At 40.0% G+C, this 15,057-nt stretch overlaps 2 protein-coding genes across 4 annotated transcripts in view; both read left to right on the top strand.

Annotated features, from left to right (window-relative positions):
• Positions 1-893: 893 nt before the first annotated feature.
• Positions 894-10,323, top strand: hmgn3 (high mobility group nucleosomal binding domain 3). Of its 3 annotated transcripts, none has more exons than XM_082505636.1 (6): positions 894-1,036; positions 2,751-2,798; positions 3,046-3,075; positions 4,975-5,025; positions 5,693-5,791; positions 9,466-10,323. In XM_082505636.1, exons 1-6 carry the CDS (start codon positions 1,022-1,024, stop codon positions 9,505-9,507), a joined length of 285 nt encoding a protein of 94 aa, XP_082361762.1. In that variant the 5' UTR covers positions 894-1,021; the 3' UTR covers positions 9,508-10,323. The 3 variants fall into 3 exon arrangements, with proteins under 3 accessions (XP_082361762.1, XP_082361763.1, XP_082361761.1); XM_082505637.1 differs by lacking the exon at positions 894-1,036 and adding an exon at positions 1,043-1,198 and having other exon boundaries at positions 5,696-5,791; XM_082505635.1 differs by lacking the exon at positions 894-1,036 and adding an exon at positions 1,043-1,198.
• A 4,286-nt stretch (positions 10,324-14,609) lies between these two features.
• phip (PHIP subunit of CUL4-Ring ligase complex) overlaps positions 14,610-15,057 on the top strand; it is a 42,582-nt gene continuing 42,134 nt past the window's right edge. The window contains 5 exon segments of the mRNA XM_082504686.1: positions 14,610-14,676; positions 14,679-14,712; positions 14,714-14,766; positions 14,880-14,938; positions 15,024-15,053. Coding sequence (XP_082360812.1) covers positions 14,625-14,676; positions 14,679-14,712; positions 14,714-14,766; positions 14,880-14,938; positions 15,024-15,053 — 228 coding nt within the window. The 5' untranslated portion in view covers positions 14,610-14,624.

The following is a 15,057-nucleotide window of genomic DNA, read 5'->3' as shown; positions in this document are numbered from 1 at the left end:
CAAAGGAGATTCTTCCTGTTAAAAAGGGGTTTTTCCTTCCCACTGTCACCAAGGCGCTTGGTCGTCTTATTATGGGGATTTATCTGTATTATTGTAGAGTCTTTATCTTACAATATAAAGCATTTTAAGGAAACTGTCATTGTGATTTGGTGCTATAGAAATGTATAAATATATAAATGAAATTGAAATTCTGAACACAGTTGTATTCTTGATGGTGCCTCCACTGTCAGTAACACTGTTATACCTAAGCACAGATATCTACCTTGGGTTCATTTTGTCCTTCGGGTCATGATGAGTGCGCAATTTGGCTTATCAGGAGGGCAGTTTTGGGTCATCTGAGTTCACTTGGGGCAACTAAGGCTGACCAGATGGAAAGCTGGGATTACAAGTGAAACCTTGCCTGACTACAGGGGTCCTAAAACTTCCCAAGAGGTAATTAAATTCAAAGGTATGTTATGTTAAAAATTGTACTGTGCACATGAATGACAGATTTGGTTTCGTGATCTACAACTTGATTTAATTCTGACTTTATTTCTAGGATGCAAATACAAATGCAAAAAAAGCACTTGTGCACAATATTCGTAACCCTGTCTGACACGCTGAAATCTAACACAGTACACCCCCCCCCCCCCCATTGCATCGTTTTACAGACCATCACGTTCCTGAAGGGAATGTGACAACCTTTTTGCAGAAACGTTGTGTATGATTTCTCTAGTTCTCTGTAGCAGGGAAACCCCTACAAGACACAGTACCTTCCAGCTTTTCTGGATCTCGCCTGTGGCTGACATTGTGCCATTGTGCCCATTTTTTCTGGTCCTTTGTATTTTATTTACAACATTCTCTCTATCCCATCCTACATTACCCAGATTCACCGGGAGGGATCTGCGCACAAAGAGCGCGTAGCCAATCGTTGGGAGACTCTGGTAAATTTCGGCCAATGCCCGCGACCCTCTTATTTACATAGAGACGAGACGATCCAATCGGGAGTCAGCACAGGAGTGGATTTTGACTTCTCTGCCCAATGGCTGCGGACGGTGTAAGTTTTGGGGGAGTGCATATAATCAACATATTATCGAAGGTGCTTAGATATTGATCCCGTATTTCGAGGTAGTTCAAATTCACCTATCTTGGCCCTTTGGCTTTGACCTTTATTTTGCTCGGTGGAGAATTATTGACGCATAAAATGCCGAAGAGAAAGGTGAGTGTCGTCCCTGCGTGCAGCACACTTCACTGTAGTTTTTTCGAGCTCATGCAATCGAGGAAAAATGGGAATAATATTTTGTGGCGACGTCGAGGCAGGTGAGGTGATGCCAAAGTTTGAGGAAACGTCTTTTCGACTGCAGCCTTTCACGCGTAGGCGTTAAACACCCACTTATTAATAACGGATATTTTATATGCGACATTTTGGGGCTTTTTTCATTATAAATCCTCGTGTTCATCCCAATGGCCGTTCTTGTGGTCGTTTTTCCCCCCCTGCCACTTCCCTGTCCACAGTGCGCACCGGTGAATGTTAGAGCCGCTGGATGGATGGACGCGTAAATCCTGTTGGAGACGTGCGCTGTGATCATTCTTCTGGGCGCATTTCACTCATATAGATTCTCTCATCTACTCATGTAGATTCCTAATAATGCGTGATATATGTAATATTTAATAAACAAATAAAATAAAAGCCCTCCACCTCCCTGTCTAATTTTGGTTCTCCGGGTGGTGATGAATATGGCAGGCGCCACGCAGAATGAACGAGCCCTTAGCCCCATGAAGAGAAAGGAATAAAGGGGGGGGAAGGATCAGGGACAATCGCCGCTGTGTGAAAAGAGGCCGTGGCTCTTATCTGAACAGGACTGCACGACAAGCTCCTGTGCATTGTATCAGCGCATACATGGAAATTGGCTTTTCTGTCACCTAAAAAAACGGCTATTGTCCTCGCAGATTCGCCTTTGAGGACAGAGAATGGGGGGCCTCTAGGGGCGGAGGTCGGCCACATGCAAATGATGCAAATAATGTGAATGTCAACCTGCGAGCTAAACCAATATTTTTTTTTCGGGTTTTTTTTTCATGGTGGGAGTGGGCGCACTTCTCTCGTGCGCCGTCCCTGCCTACCTGGAGCCGGGAAATACGGTGTCCATTAGGAGCAACAAATGACGCCCGTGTTGTTAGTTAATAAGCGCCCTCCCCCGAGTGAATCGATGTCATGGTCCATTATTCTTTTTTTTTTCTTTTTTTTTTGCACGTAAGCAAGATGCCTCCATTAAAAAAATGGAATTAACCAGAGAGATTGTGGCATCATCATATATCATCATCACATAATGTGATTTGCATCTGTGGAGAATTTTGGTCACGTGTGATGGAAATTGTGCTTTGATTATGTGAAACATTAAACAGTGGTTTTATTTTTTTTTTAAAGACCATTGATTTCTGGGGGAAATTATTTTAATCCTTTTCTTAAGAAGGATTAAATTTAATTGTGATTACATTCTTTTTGTGATTCGGCCAGAATGAGAAAAACCTTCCTCCATCATAAAATCCTCAAATATTATGATGTAAATAATATCTGAGGATTATTTTTTTGTAAGTAATCAAAAACATGCTAATTGTTTCAGCTATTGTTACAGATGTGTTATACCATGAGTAGTAAGTGATATTTCCATTAAGACATCCTGGAATCTGTTTTGGTTCACAGAGATAATTCACTTGTGCATGAGAAAAATTAAATTTGAACTTTTTTTATATGTTCATTTTATTTCCTGTAGTCCCCAGAGGCTCCTGAGGGCAAGGAGGCCCCCAAAGTCACAAAACAGGTAGACGCTTTGTGAGTGTGTGTGCTGTGTGTGTGTGCGTGGCAGTGTTTCCGCGTGCTGTGTGGAGTGTGTATGAGTGAAAGAATACTCACATGAGGAGTTAATGATTAGGACACGTGTAACAGTCACCAAGTAGATCGTCTCGAGAGCAGTTGGCAAAGGTACAACTGATATCTCTTTCTCTCTCTCTCTGTCACTGTCTCTCCCTCGCTATCTCTCTCTTGTTGATCATTTGTTGCTCCGGTAGCCCACCAGAAGGTCAGAGAGATTGTCAGCGGTAAGTTTCACTCTCCCCTCTCTCTGTCTTCACCTCTGTCACTGTCCACTCTTTCCTCTCAGTGTCAACCCCTCATCCCGCCGGGCTAAAACATGTCACATTACCAAGGCTCTGAGTAAAGTCCTCTCGACCTTTATGGATTTCATCAAGGCAATCGCCAATTAAAAGAGCTCCATAAATGTGCTCCCAGAGGACTGGCTCCTGGCTTGGTATGCATGTCTACTCTCTGTTGTCTTTGCCCATTCTCAGTGTTGTATGTTGCACAACATGTTGATGTTCAGGGCTGCATGACTGCCACCAGTGGTGTTATAAATTCTGTAATCATGTGGATGAAAATAAGTATTTTCCTTGATGACGTTATGCCTAATTTGTATTAAGCTATTGATTGTGAATGGCATTTTAAAACAATGTTATCTGAAATATAGTGTTATTTTTATGTGGTCTAGCAGCCCTGCTGTGCAGTCATTGTGTTTGTGTGTGCGTACTTTGCATGTTAAATCCACCGGTGCTGGGTCTTTTTACCCCGTCTATTTGCATGTGCTATTGAAATCATGGGTATCAAACTGGCGAAGAACAGCCTGAATTCTCTTTAATTCTTTCATTTGAACAAAATCTCTTTTTGGCATATGTAGTCAGTCTCCTCTAATTACATGTGCAACACAATTTGTAGATAGCAGTTGATCGTTAAAGGCCACAATTTAATTCTTTCTGATTCAAGCAACCTGTCAACATCTAGACATACTTTTTGGCTTTGAAAAGTTTCTCAGCACCAAGAAAAAAGAGAAAAAAACCTGAGTTATTAATGCATTCTCTGCCTCTTTCACACTTTACGCAGTCATTTAATAGCTTTTGAGGGGCTGGTTCTTCTCTGTAAGTTTGACACCCTTGATTTAAACATTAGTTTGACATTTTGAGCCTATGTAATTCTTGCTAAGGGTTTCATGGGAAATCTTTATCACTTTCATCTCTCATTTCTGTATGCTAGATATGCTAGCAGTTAGCTTGGCTTAGCTTAGCATAAAGACTGGTAGCCAGTCTTTATGCTACCTAGGCTTGTCCAAAGGTACAAATTAACTACTTGCACCAAAAAAATGTATGGTGTAAGTTCTTTTTTTTTTTTTTTTTTTAAAGGGCATGCGATACCATGTCTGTGTAGCCACAAGGTTGGTTTGTCTACACTACAAGCTGTGCGTGCCTCATTCAAGCTAACGCCAAGTAGACTGAGGTTTAGCTACAGTTAAAGTGCCTCTTATCCTTTTATTTTCAACTCTAAGTCACCCTAGCAAGCAATTTCTTAGCTGTAGGTTTACTTTTGAAATTGTATCTTTAGGCAATTTGTTACTAGCAGGATTGACCCTCTTCAGCACAGTTTGTCTTAATTCAAGCCTTTTTATTTTAGATCACATGTGCTGTGTCAGACATTTCTTGAGCAAAACAGAGATATTGTGAGAATAAATCACATGATTTCATTTCATCACAGCAGCGTTACTGTAGCTTGTGGCTTCAGGGTAACATGGTCCACACGCAGCAGCCTAAAAAAATGGCCAGAATCTTTGCTCCCATCTGATAAAATCATTGCACAGTGGTCTTAGGTCAGCCCACATCTGATATTTAAAACCCATGGGAATATGATGAAAGCCCATGGGTTATGAAATATGGTGCAAGTACTTAATCATTATCAATATTTGGGCTACAGGAAGATCAAGTGCAGACATTTCAGTCAGCAGGCTTTGGGTTAATCTCAGTGAATAACTCTGTACAGCAAAGTAGCTGAAACTGCTTTCAAAGAGTAAAGAGAAAAGATAACTCTAGATAATATAGATAAGAGCAACATGTCTTCATAAACTCTGAACCATGAATTAGTTCTGACAGGATTTATTTATTTATTGTAATTTTCAGAGACCTGCTCCACCCAAGCCTGAGGCCAAGCCCAAGAAAACTGTCGTCAAGGTGAAACAGATTACACACACACAAACACACACTAAATTATTTGTAATAATTTGCAAAAATCTGAGGAAATTGGCTGCCTTTTAGTATTAGTTTATATGACTGTCCAAAGCTGCTGGATTGGAAAAACAAAACACAAACTGAAAGCAGGCTTAACTGTGATGAGTATGTATGCAATAACTCAGGCTATTTTTACTTGAAAACAAAGAAATGGGGGGTAGCTCAAGACTTGTGTACATTACTGTACTGTTACTGAGTTTTTACAGAATCACATCACTCTAGCTTTAGCCTTATTAACTCCCAGTATATTCTGGAAGATTATATTGGTTACTTCACGGCCTTGCTCTGAGCTGACATCTTAGTACTTGCCTTGAGATCCTTGGGCAGATCCTTTGTGTCCTCCAGGGGCCTGGCTGTAGCCGGAAGGGGATAGAGCATTAACACCCCAAAGCTCTGGAAAGGTCATTTTCTGAACCACTTATTTCCTTTAAGATACAATATAAAATAGAGAAGTCCTTTCCTGGTTTTAGTCAAGTTTGATTTTTTTAACTGTAACCACTGTGCATTGACTCTTTGCTGCCCTTGTGAAGCTTTTGCAATGCTGATTTAGAAAATGTTACTATAATTATCATTATATGCACATTATGTTATTCTCACTTGTTCTGTGCAGAAGGTGGTAGATGATAAGGGGGCAAAGGCAAAGAAAGGTGGCGCTAAGGGGAAGAAGGAAGACGGTCCTGCCCAGAATGGAGACACCAAGGCCAATGAGGTATGAGGAGGGGAAAATAAAAACATGATGTAATTTTTAAATAAAATGTAGGAAAATTATATTCAGTTCTAAAAATAATAATCTTTATTTCCTTATCCTGTCAATTTGTGTACAAACGAACATTAATTACAACAAATACGCCACACGTCTGTTTTTGCTCACATGGATATACCCTCACACATAAACACACACACACAGATCTATGTGTCTCGTCCGTCTGTCAGTGTGTCTTCCATCAGAAGCACGGCTCCCTCCATGATGTCAGTGAGAGGACAGAGTGAGACAGTCAGAGTTAAGGGTATGGTTGAGTGTCTCTAACTGGTCTTTGGTATGTGTGCTTGGACACTAACGTGCTGCTAATAGTCACGTCTGCGTTAACAGGGAAAACATTTACTCGCTGTGCTTTGCAGTGCTGTGTTTATTAGAGTGTTTGGGAAACACAATGAAGAAGTAAGGATGTCCCACTTGCTCTCTGTGTGCAGTGAAGTGGGTCTGACACAACTTTTTCCATTAGCAGGAAGGTTAGCTGCTGCTCACAGAGCTGCAATGTGAAATGTGCTCTGGTTCATGAACAGCTGACTCCACTATTGACCAGAGGGGTGTAGTGGGAGGTGAGATTAACGGGTTACCGAGCTATGTTTAGCTTTTAGGCAGAGTTTTCTGTGTCACTAGTGACTTTCTTTTTACTCGGCAACATTACCGTGTTTGCTTTTTCTAAACTCATAAGCTTTACGTTCAGATTTTCGGTACACTTCTAAGTACAAATATCTGCTTGACGAATATATTTTGTATGCAACCTGTTGAGCAATATCTTACTAACACCACCATGAAGCTCAGCTTCAGCAGCCCAAACTGGGCGTCACGGTGTCACTGGAGTTTGCATGCATTCAGCTGGTGATGCATAAAATGTATGAATGTTTTTATGCTTGGCTCTAACCTGCTGCTAATTCTTCTTTGTGCTGCAACTAGAACCCAGGTGAGAAAACCGATCAACTGCATTTCCAAAATGATTATAACTAATTAAAACTAATGTAGACGTTAAAAAACATTTTAGTTGACCAAAAAAATTCAAAAATTAAAACTAATGAAAACTAAATTTTGTAAAGTTGGAAAACTAACAAAAAAATATAGAGAAAATATTCTTAAATGTAGTATTTGTTTCTTTAGCAAAAATATTATTACAACTCACCTGACGAGGCTTTGATGAACATGTTTACTGGATGTCCACAAGACTGTGAGTCAAAACATAAAATAATAATAATAGAAATTTAAGACACTCCAACTTAATTAACAAAAATTAAACTAAAACAAAGCATTAAAAACTCAACTGAAACAAAAAAAAAAAGAATGCACTCTGGAAACTTCAGCTAAATTACAAATCATAATGAAATAAAAATAAAAAGTAATATACAAAATACAAAACTATAACAAATCAGTACATTTGCAGGTTGTTTATTGACAGTTTTAGATGAATACAGTAAATTTGATTTTGATATAAAGTGATTTTCATATCTTCTTCATTAGGTTATGGCACAGACTGAACAGACTGTACCCTGACCTTTGTTTAAAAGTATTCATTTAAAAACATCAGAGCTGTGATGCGCAGTTGTTACGTTTCTAACCAACAACAGCACAGCGAGAGTGCCAGGTATGATTATGTTTCTGCTCTGTGCGCTTGTGATGATCACAGATTCCCAAAATTATCCTTTTTCTCAGCACCACTGTCGTCTTGTTTGGTACAGTGTTGCATTGCACTGTTTTATAATTGGTGCTCAGTCAACTGACTTGTCTGATGTGCCTGGGTTAACAACAAAAGTTCTTAACCACTATTGTGGTACCTGTTGCCTCTGAGGGTGTTAGGTTTGGTCAAACCAACTAACACAAAGAAAACCTGGCTGTGCTGAACTTAGCTCTCAGAGGAGATCGCAACAAAATTATTGCTAAGTCAGGAGAGAATGTAAAAAGTAAGTAAGATAAAATAATTGTGCCGCTGCAAAATTTTAGCTTGAAAAAAACGAGTGATGAGTTGAGCTAACAGCTTGAAGCTCCTCATTGGCAAATGAGGTCATATGTTACCTTGAAACTCATGAACACCGACCTGCCTGACTTTGTAAATTTCTTATTGAAGGTTGACTTCGGTCGAATCGCAGTACTGATAGTTCTGCTTTTATTTACTGGAGGTTTGAGAGGTCCATAAATAGAAATCAGCCACTGCTGGCAGTAAGTGAGTAAATGTGGTGTTTTGTTGGAGAAATGAATTGAGGTTTAAGGTGATGTTCTGCCTGGATAGAGCAGTTTGTGAGTTTGTGTACTCATATGCACCTTTGTTGGGAGATGTCATGAAAAGTTCAAAGCTGCAAAGTGGATGTGTTTAAACCCCTTTAAAGTCTGAATGCCCATAGAAATATCTTGTTGGTGTGTTCAGGTGAATCTTGACAACTTTGGATGGAGCTAGGCAATAGAGAAAATATTTTACATTTTTATTATGTAATTAATTTTTAGTTATTGTTAAAGTAAAGCGTTACGCAATTATTTTATACTTAAAATGTCCGGTGAGGAAACTACTTAGGCACCTTGTTTAAATACTTCAAACTAGGAAGTGTGCCATCAGTGCCAACTTCTCATTGGATACAAAGGATGGAAAATGTAGAAACGCAGCTGTCTGCAAGCATCAATAAAATGTAGTTCAGTATTGTTTTTTCTCTATCGTCAGAAGTATCATAATTATAGATTTTCTTGAAATTTTGAGGAAATATCACCCACCCCTTATCTGTAGTTATTTATTTACTCATTTACACTCTGCTCAACTCTGCCGTTTGTTGTGTTTGTGGGGTTCCAAACATTTGTTGCCAACTTGGCAGTTGCAGAGTGCTAATAGCTGGGCAAACCGTGTTCCTGCCGTCTGTTCTTTACTTTTTAAATTTTCATTTATTGGTTGTCATAAATGTCTATGCTGATAGACTGGTAAAGACCTAAAAAAGACATGCGCTAGACTGAATGTAAAGAATCAAACAAGACTTCTAGGTAAGAGTTTAAAAATATGACATTTATATAGCTTTTATTTTACAGACTTAGCGCAGTCTCACACCCAAGATGTGACCTGATGTTTATCCTTTGTTACACTCAATGTTTACAGACAGTATGACAAAATGCAAGAAGACTAAAATAGAAACTAGTTATTGGCATCCCCAGCAGAAAACGAGGAAACAATACGACAAAAGTGAAATAAATCAGGTGCTAATTTAGCTCAGTGGTTGGGGTGGCTGCCAGGCCAAAGCGGCATCGAAATAGGTTTGCTTTTGACCCGAGCCGCTTTGGTGCATGTCCTACCTGCTTCAGTGAAAACTATCTAATAAAGATGTGAAAAAACACATTAGCTCAACTTTTAAAATATTTATAAGCCTAGAATTTCTACACAGACAAGCATCCCTATAACTCCCTGTAGTTGTTAGCAAAACCATCCAGATAACTCATTTGGAAAGCCTTTTACTCTACAGACAATAAACCAAAACATTAAGTGATCTTTATGCAAAATAAGTTTGGATCTACACTGTTTGAAGGGTTGGTTACCACAACTTACTGGTTGGGTTTTCCCCTCCGTGTACCTCATTGGCCCTCTTACGTCTCCTGGGGTAAATAATGGCTACACCTGCATGTGTGTTTTTCACCTCCAGGTAACTGAAGCAGCAGAAGAGGCGACCGAGGAGAAGGCGTAAAGGCACGGGCGCGTCCATCGACTCGCCCCCTCTGACTCCATGGCAGCAAAGCATCTTTTTTTACTGACGATTTTGTACCATGCTGAATTTTTTTTAGACTTGTGATAGTAGAGATGGACAACCAGCAGCCCCACCTCCCGTATCTTCACACTCCTTCCCCCACCTCCTGTTTTTGCTCCATTCTCCTCCTCCCCCCAGCATTCTGTATTGCTATACTGTATGCCTCTTAGAAGCAGAAAGGCAGAATGAAGTGGTTTTATCAGACAGCTGCAGATGTTCTTTGTTTTGCCCAAGAGGAGCTGTAAACAAGACTTTTTTTAAATCTATAAACCGGCTCTACCTTCATTCGTAGTTATGCTTCTCTATAATACATCACTTACTGGCACTTTGCCTGCAATCGGATGATGGTCACACCATGATGTAACCCCCTTACGGCTAAGGTGAGCATATCAACAGTTTGGTTGCAGAGCCACAAGAAACCAGTTCCACAGTCACCATGGAGAACATCTGCAGCTTTTTAAAAATCTTACTTTTTAGTCACCACCACTGTGTTTCACATAGCTCCTTTTGTATGTGTATACTGGAGTGAATGTGTTTGTGAGTCTCTGTGCTTGACTTTGTTTCCTCCCCCTTTCCTTTCCTTTCTTTCTTTCTTTTTCTCTCTCCCCTGAACACCTTGTCCTGCAGCAGAGTGACATAGCAATAATGAGTGGTGCTTCTGTTCTAGACGGCTCTATTGGCTTTGGACCCTCTGGGCTTCTCTGAGTTTCATCCTGTTGGGAGAATATTTTGAAATAAAAGAAAAAGTTGATGTCTCGTGGGACTCTTTTTTTAGTGTCTCTTCACTCGTTGGTAAATAAAAACGTTGTGAAATAGGTTCTGCATTTGGACAGCAATGCCATGTTTTGTTCTTCCCCAGACACTAGTAGGCTGTATTTTAACTGTATGCCTGCACACAGGCTGCTTTCCCTCTCTGTGTTCAGGTTTTACAAGTACTTTTTAACCAACACAAAGCTGCCACTCTGTGTCTGTGTACACTTTTGTGTGCATGTGTGTGAGGTCGCCAGGGGCACGTGGCTGTGTTAAATACAACTGCTGCGTCAGGAAGTGAAAGGTCAGCATTTGCCAGAGTGGTGGGACCAGTGAAAGTGTTGGGTCTCTCCATTGCAGGACAACCTGTCACTCACACTTGTGGGCCTATAGCCTGTTCCTCCCTCTAGCATGTAGAGGTGAAATGATGGCTGTGCAGGTACTGCCACATACTGAGACAAAACTGTACTGAGATGAGCCTCGGTCAACAACATGATGCCTTTTTATCACCATTCAGCTGTTGGATGCTGTAAAACACAAATATTGCTATAATGTGTTTAAGTGGGAAACACCTTTTAACCCAGTGTTACCCCTATAGGTACTTTGGTGTGCTGCAGTGGGACCTCCAGGTTTTTCAAAAGGTTCATTTAACCCTGGAGAACCCATGGGGTCAGATCCGACCCCATTGGTTTACTAGGGAAACCATGGGGTCATATTTGACCCCACGGGTTTTCCAGGGTTAAAAATATACATAAAATTACTTAAGACACAGAAAGGAGTTTGATCAGCGCACTTGCCCACAAAGAATCAATGGGTGCAATGTATCAGAAAGTTCCAACTCTGTGCAAATATGTCCTTCTAGTGTCCTTTTTTGGTCACATTTAATTTACAAGTTCATTTAATACATTGTTAAACAACAATGTATCTATTTTCTTAACCACTTAACCAGTTTAGGGTTGCGCTGCCAACTCCCAAAAAATGATTTTTCACCTTCAGTAAACATGAAACAATCATTTTGAATAAAATGAAACTGAAATATATACAATAAAAGGTTTGATTTATTCAAATGCTTACCTAACCATACCACTTTATTTATAAAGTGCTTTAAAAAACAGCAGGGCTGACCAAAGTGCTCTAAAATAATCGCAAACATAAAAGACAAACACAGGACAGAGAACCCGAAACACTAAAGAGCTGTAGAAGCTGAATGTATACCAATCAAGTAAATCTCTTTTGAGCAGATTTGATTAATTTATCATTTTACATTATATAAAATTATGTGGATAATTTACATGTGATTAAATTAGTTAAAGCATTTTGACCAGAATTTTATTTTCAATGTATCCCAGCTGTCATGGGGCCAAAAGCAGGGCACATCAGCCCAGGAGCTCCTAGATGCAAGGTTATGGTGCAAACCACTCAACCACCCTTAGTGATCTAGTTTTATATTTTGTTATTACTTTTAAATTTTTTATTTACCTTTTTTTTTTACTCATGTTTCAGGTGGTTTTATTCGTTTCATTGTCAGCTGTAGCATCTTTATTTACTCAAATATGCAGGGAATTTGAAAGTGAGACAATTTCAGAAATTCAGAAAAAGTGTAGCAATGCAAACACAACCCTCTGTGAACGTAGCAGAGTCACAGTATTGTAAACATGACAAGTCTCAACAAAAGTAGTGAAAGATTTGACCACTATAATATTTATTTTCACGTTTTTTTTTTAAATTATTTTAAATTATTTTCATTGGGGTTAACTAAAATGTTTTATCACACCTACTTTTACTTAACCTTGATCATGACACTTAAAAAAGAGCCATTGTATTAACCCACAGAGCAGACCATTGAATCCAGACTAAAGATATGAGAAAGGTTACGTGGCTGCAAAAGTACTTAGCTGAAACTTCTATTTTCTAACTAGTGAAGACATCAGAGTCCTGATTGTCTGATGATTGTCTCTAGCAGGGAAAGAGTGTTGAAGCCAAGTAATTTTCCACACCTCACAGGATTTTTAAGCTATCTGGCAAAGTTTAGTAAAGGGTGTGGATTTGCAAGGGTGTGGATAAACAAGTATCTCTGTGTGGACTGTTGTCAAGATAACCTCAAACCATTTCAGATCTCTTTTTTAATGTGATTAGTATTTATCAGTGAGCTATTTATAGTAAAAGAAAACCTGTAACTGATTGCATCTTTTCATAACCTTTGACTCCTCTTAGGCCCGTAAAGTGACACATGGTGAGGTTGCCTCCTTGTGGTGGTGTCAGCCCACACAATAAACTTAGTCATAAGAGTTCAGGTCAACCGGTAAAATACAAGTTAATGATTAGGCTGAAAAACCCATAACTGATCATCTAAATATTTTAAGTATTATTTTAACTTTTTTTCTGTGCTTTAAAAAATATATACAGAATTTGTTGGTCAAATTACACCCAATCAGTGAAGTCCACGGATGGACAGTTTAATCTGGCCTGATACGATGCGCACATTTGGAAGAGAAGATCGAAAACTCTGTCAGGGGAGGGTCAGAATACTAAAGTGGATTTTTGAAAAGCTCAAATATTGCTTGTTCCTCTCAGAGTAATCGTCCACCCACCTATCTGCCAGAACGCTTTTGACATGGAATAATGGTAGGTGGTGTAGCCACTGGTGATGAGAACACTCTCTGTTGAGTTCCTGTCCATCTGGCAGCCTATAAATGTTGTATTATTTGTGTTTAACGTTGACAAAATGAACCCATAATTGCCTAACGATGCAACATAAATGACAAAGTTGTGGAAAGTGTCGATACAGACCTAATTTGTGTGCGTTACACTTGATTTTATTTGAGTTACACCTTGTTAGTTTTACAAATAGAATGGCATTACTCTGTTTAAAATAGACAAAAAAATTAAGTTGACTCTTAGAAGCACGAAGCCTTATAGCATCTTCCCAGATGCACTGTTGATGTGTTAGATTTGAAATAGTTTATAAAGAAGAAATTAAAATGTAGAGGTGATATGTTTCTGTACTAGTGTTAATCATTTGTGCAGGTAGACTGAATTATATGCAACTGTAAGTGGGTGTGAATATTTCAATTTAGCTCAATTGTACCACATAGGCAACTTCACACATGTAAGCTATAGATATGAGTGAAAAGAGAAAAAAAACAGAAGATATGTGGCAAAATATTTCGAAAAAGAAAACTCCAAACTGTTGTAAAATGATCTGAAACACGTGTGGTGTGTATTTACCTTCACTTTCATTTGTGTCTTACTTGCAGCAGTAAACATTAAATGTGGGAAATAAGATTAGACCAGGAGGGGTTGTTTGTCATTGGTGACGTGGCTTTTAATAAAACTATAATGCACGTCCCTTGCACACATATTATTGTGAGTTTACTTTAAAAAGTAAAAATTAACACCAAAGAGTTGCTGTTCCTTTTTTTTTCATTCACAGCTGTCACCGAGGCATCCTGTCATGCATTTCCTTGATAACCCCCCTTGATGTGTATGCCTTGTCTCAGTTGCCACTAAATTGCTGTAACTCACGGGGTTTCATTCATTAAGCTGCATTCCCCTTCTCCAACCCTTCCCCCATTTTATTGCCTGGTAGTATTTGGAAGAGAAATGGACGACTTCCCCACCAAACGGCTCCCTGAGAGAGTGGGTGTGTTAGCTAGGACATCTTATTACACAATAGCGACAAAGTTACGACAAGCGAGACCAGCAGCAAGAACACGGAGAGCTGATAAGAGAACAGGCTAGCTGTGGTGTTTGATAATAAAAAAATAATAATTATAAACTAAGCTGAAACGTTTGCTCGCCTGTAAATCCCTCTCAAACACGGGAGCCATGTTCTGAACCCGCCAGCTACGAATATACAGAAAATAAATATGGCAAGAATTAGGCTGTGGTAATCCGCAATAGACACTAAATGACAGAGGAATGGACTCTAATGAATAAAAATGTGATAAATGCCGTCTAGTTACAAAATAACAGCCATTCTGCAGCAATGTGTCCTCTCCTTTAGCAGGCTGCCATTTCTACCTCCCCTCGACGGCGGCGTACGTGAGCCACAGCGCCTGTATTCTTCCGCAGAGGGCTTGCGCTTTTTCCTTTGAGGGGGAGGGGGATTAAAACAAACATGCCTCCACGGCAAACCGGTCGTAAGTGAAATTCGCCCCAGCCGGCGCTCAGTACAGCCACAATTTAGCCATTCGGTCTTTGTTAAAGGAAGGCGGTGTTTGGCGGGGTGAAGCCTTCAGCGCGCACTAATTATCGCTCCGCGGAGGTATACTCCCGCAGCCGGGACTTCGTGCGAGCGAAGCTGAATGGAGGCAGCCTCTTCCTGGTGGATAAACAGTGACAGCTACAGGGCAGCCACCTAGACCCACCACACAGGCTCTGGCGCTGCCCTGGCAAACAACACCAAAATGGCTTCAGACAGTACACACATCGCGCAGTTGACTTCTGGTGAGTAAAGGAGATCGGAAACTATGTCACGGTCGTTGTAATATCCCCCCAATTTCCTCGGTGCCCTCTTCTAACGCAGCTCCCGTCCTCTTCTCCCCCTCCAACCATACCAGAACTGTACTTCCTAATAGCCCGATTTCTAGAAGCTGGACCGTGTCAAAAAGCAGCCGAGGTTGGTGTTTTCGCATTTTAGGAGAATTTATAATATGTCGGCAATTGTCACGAGGTGTAATTCTGTATTTTTATGCTATTTTCAGACCCTGATAAGGGAGGTGGAGGAGAAGGAGGTAA

This window comes from Aulonocara stuartgranti (genome assembly GCF_965226115.1).
Source record: "Aulonocara stuartgranti genome assembly, chromosome: 15".
NCBI lineage: Eukaryota > Metazoa > Chordata > Actinopteri > Cichliformes > Cichlidae > Aulonocara > Aulonocara stuartgranti.
This window is presented reverse-complemented; position numbering and strand designations above follow the sequence as displayed.

What these genes read in the sequence shown, in the direction of transcription:
- hmgn3 (XM_082505636.1), top strand. An exon ending in CCCCCAAAGTCACAAAACAG is followed by an intron (nt 2,799 to 3,045) that starts GTAGACGCTTTG and finishes TTGCTCCGGTAG; the next exon opens with CCCACCAGAAGGTCAGAGAG. An exon ending in CCAAGAAAACTGTCGTCAAG is followed by an intron (nt 5,026 to 5,692) that starts GTGAAACAGATT and finishes TGTTCTGTGCAG; the next exon opens with AAGGTGGTAGATGATAAGGG.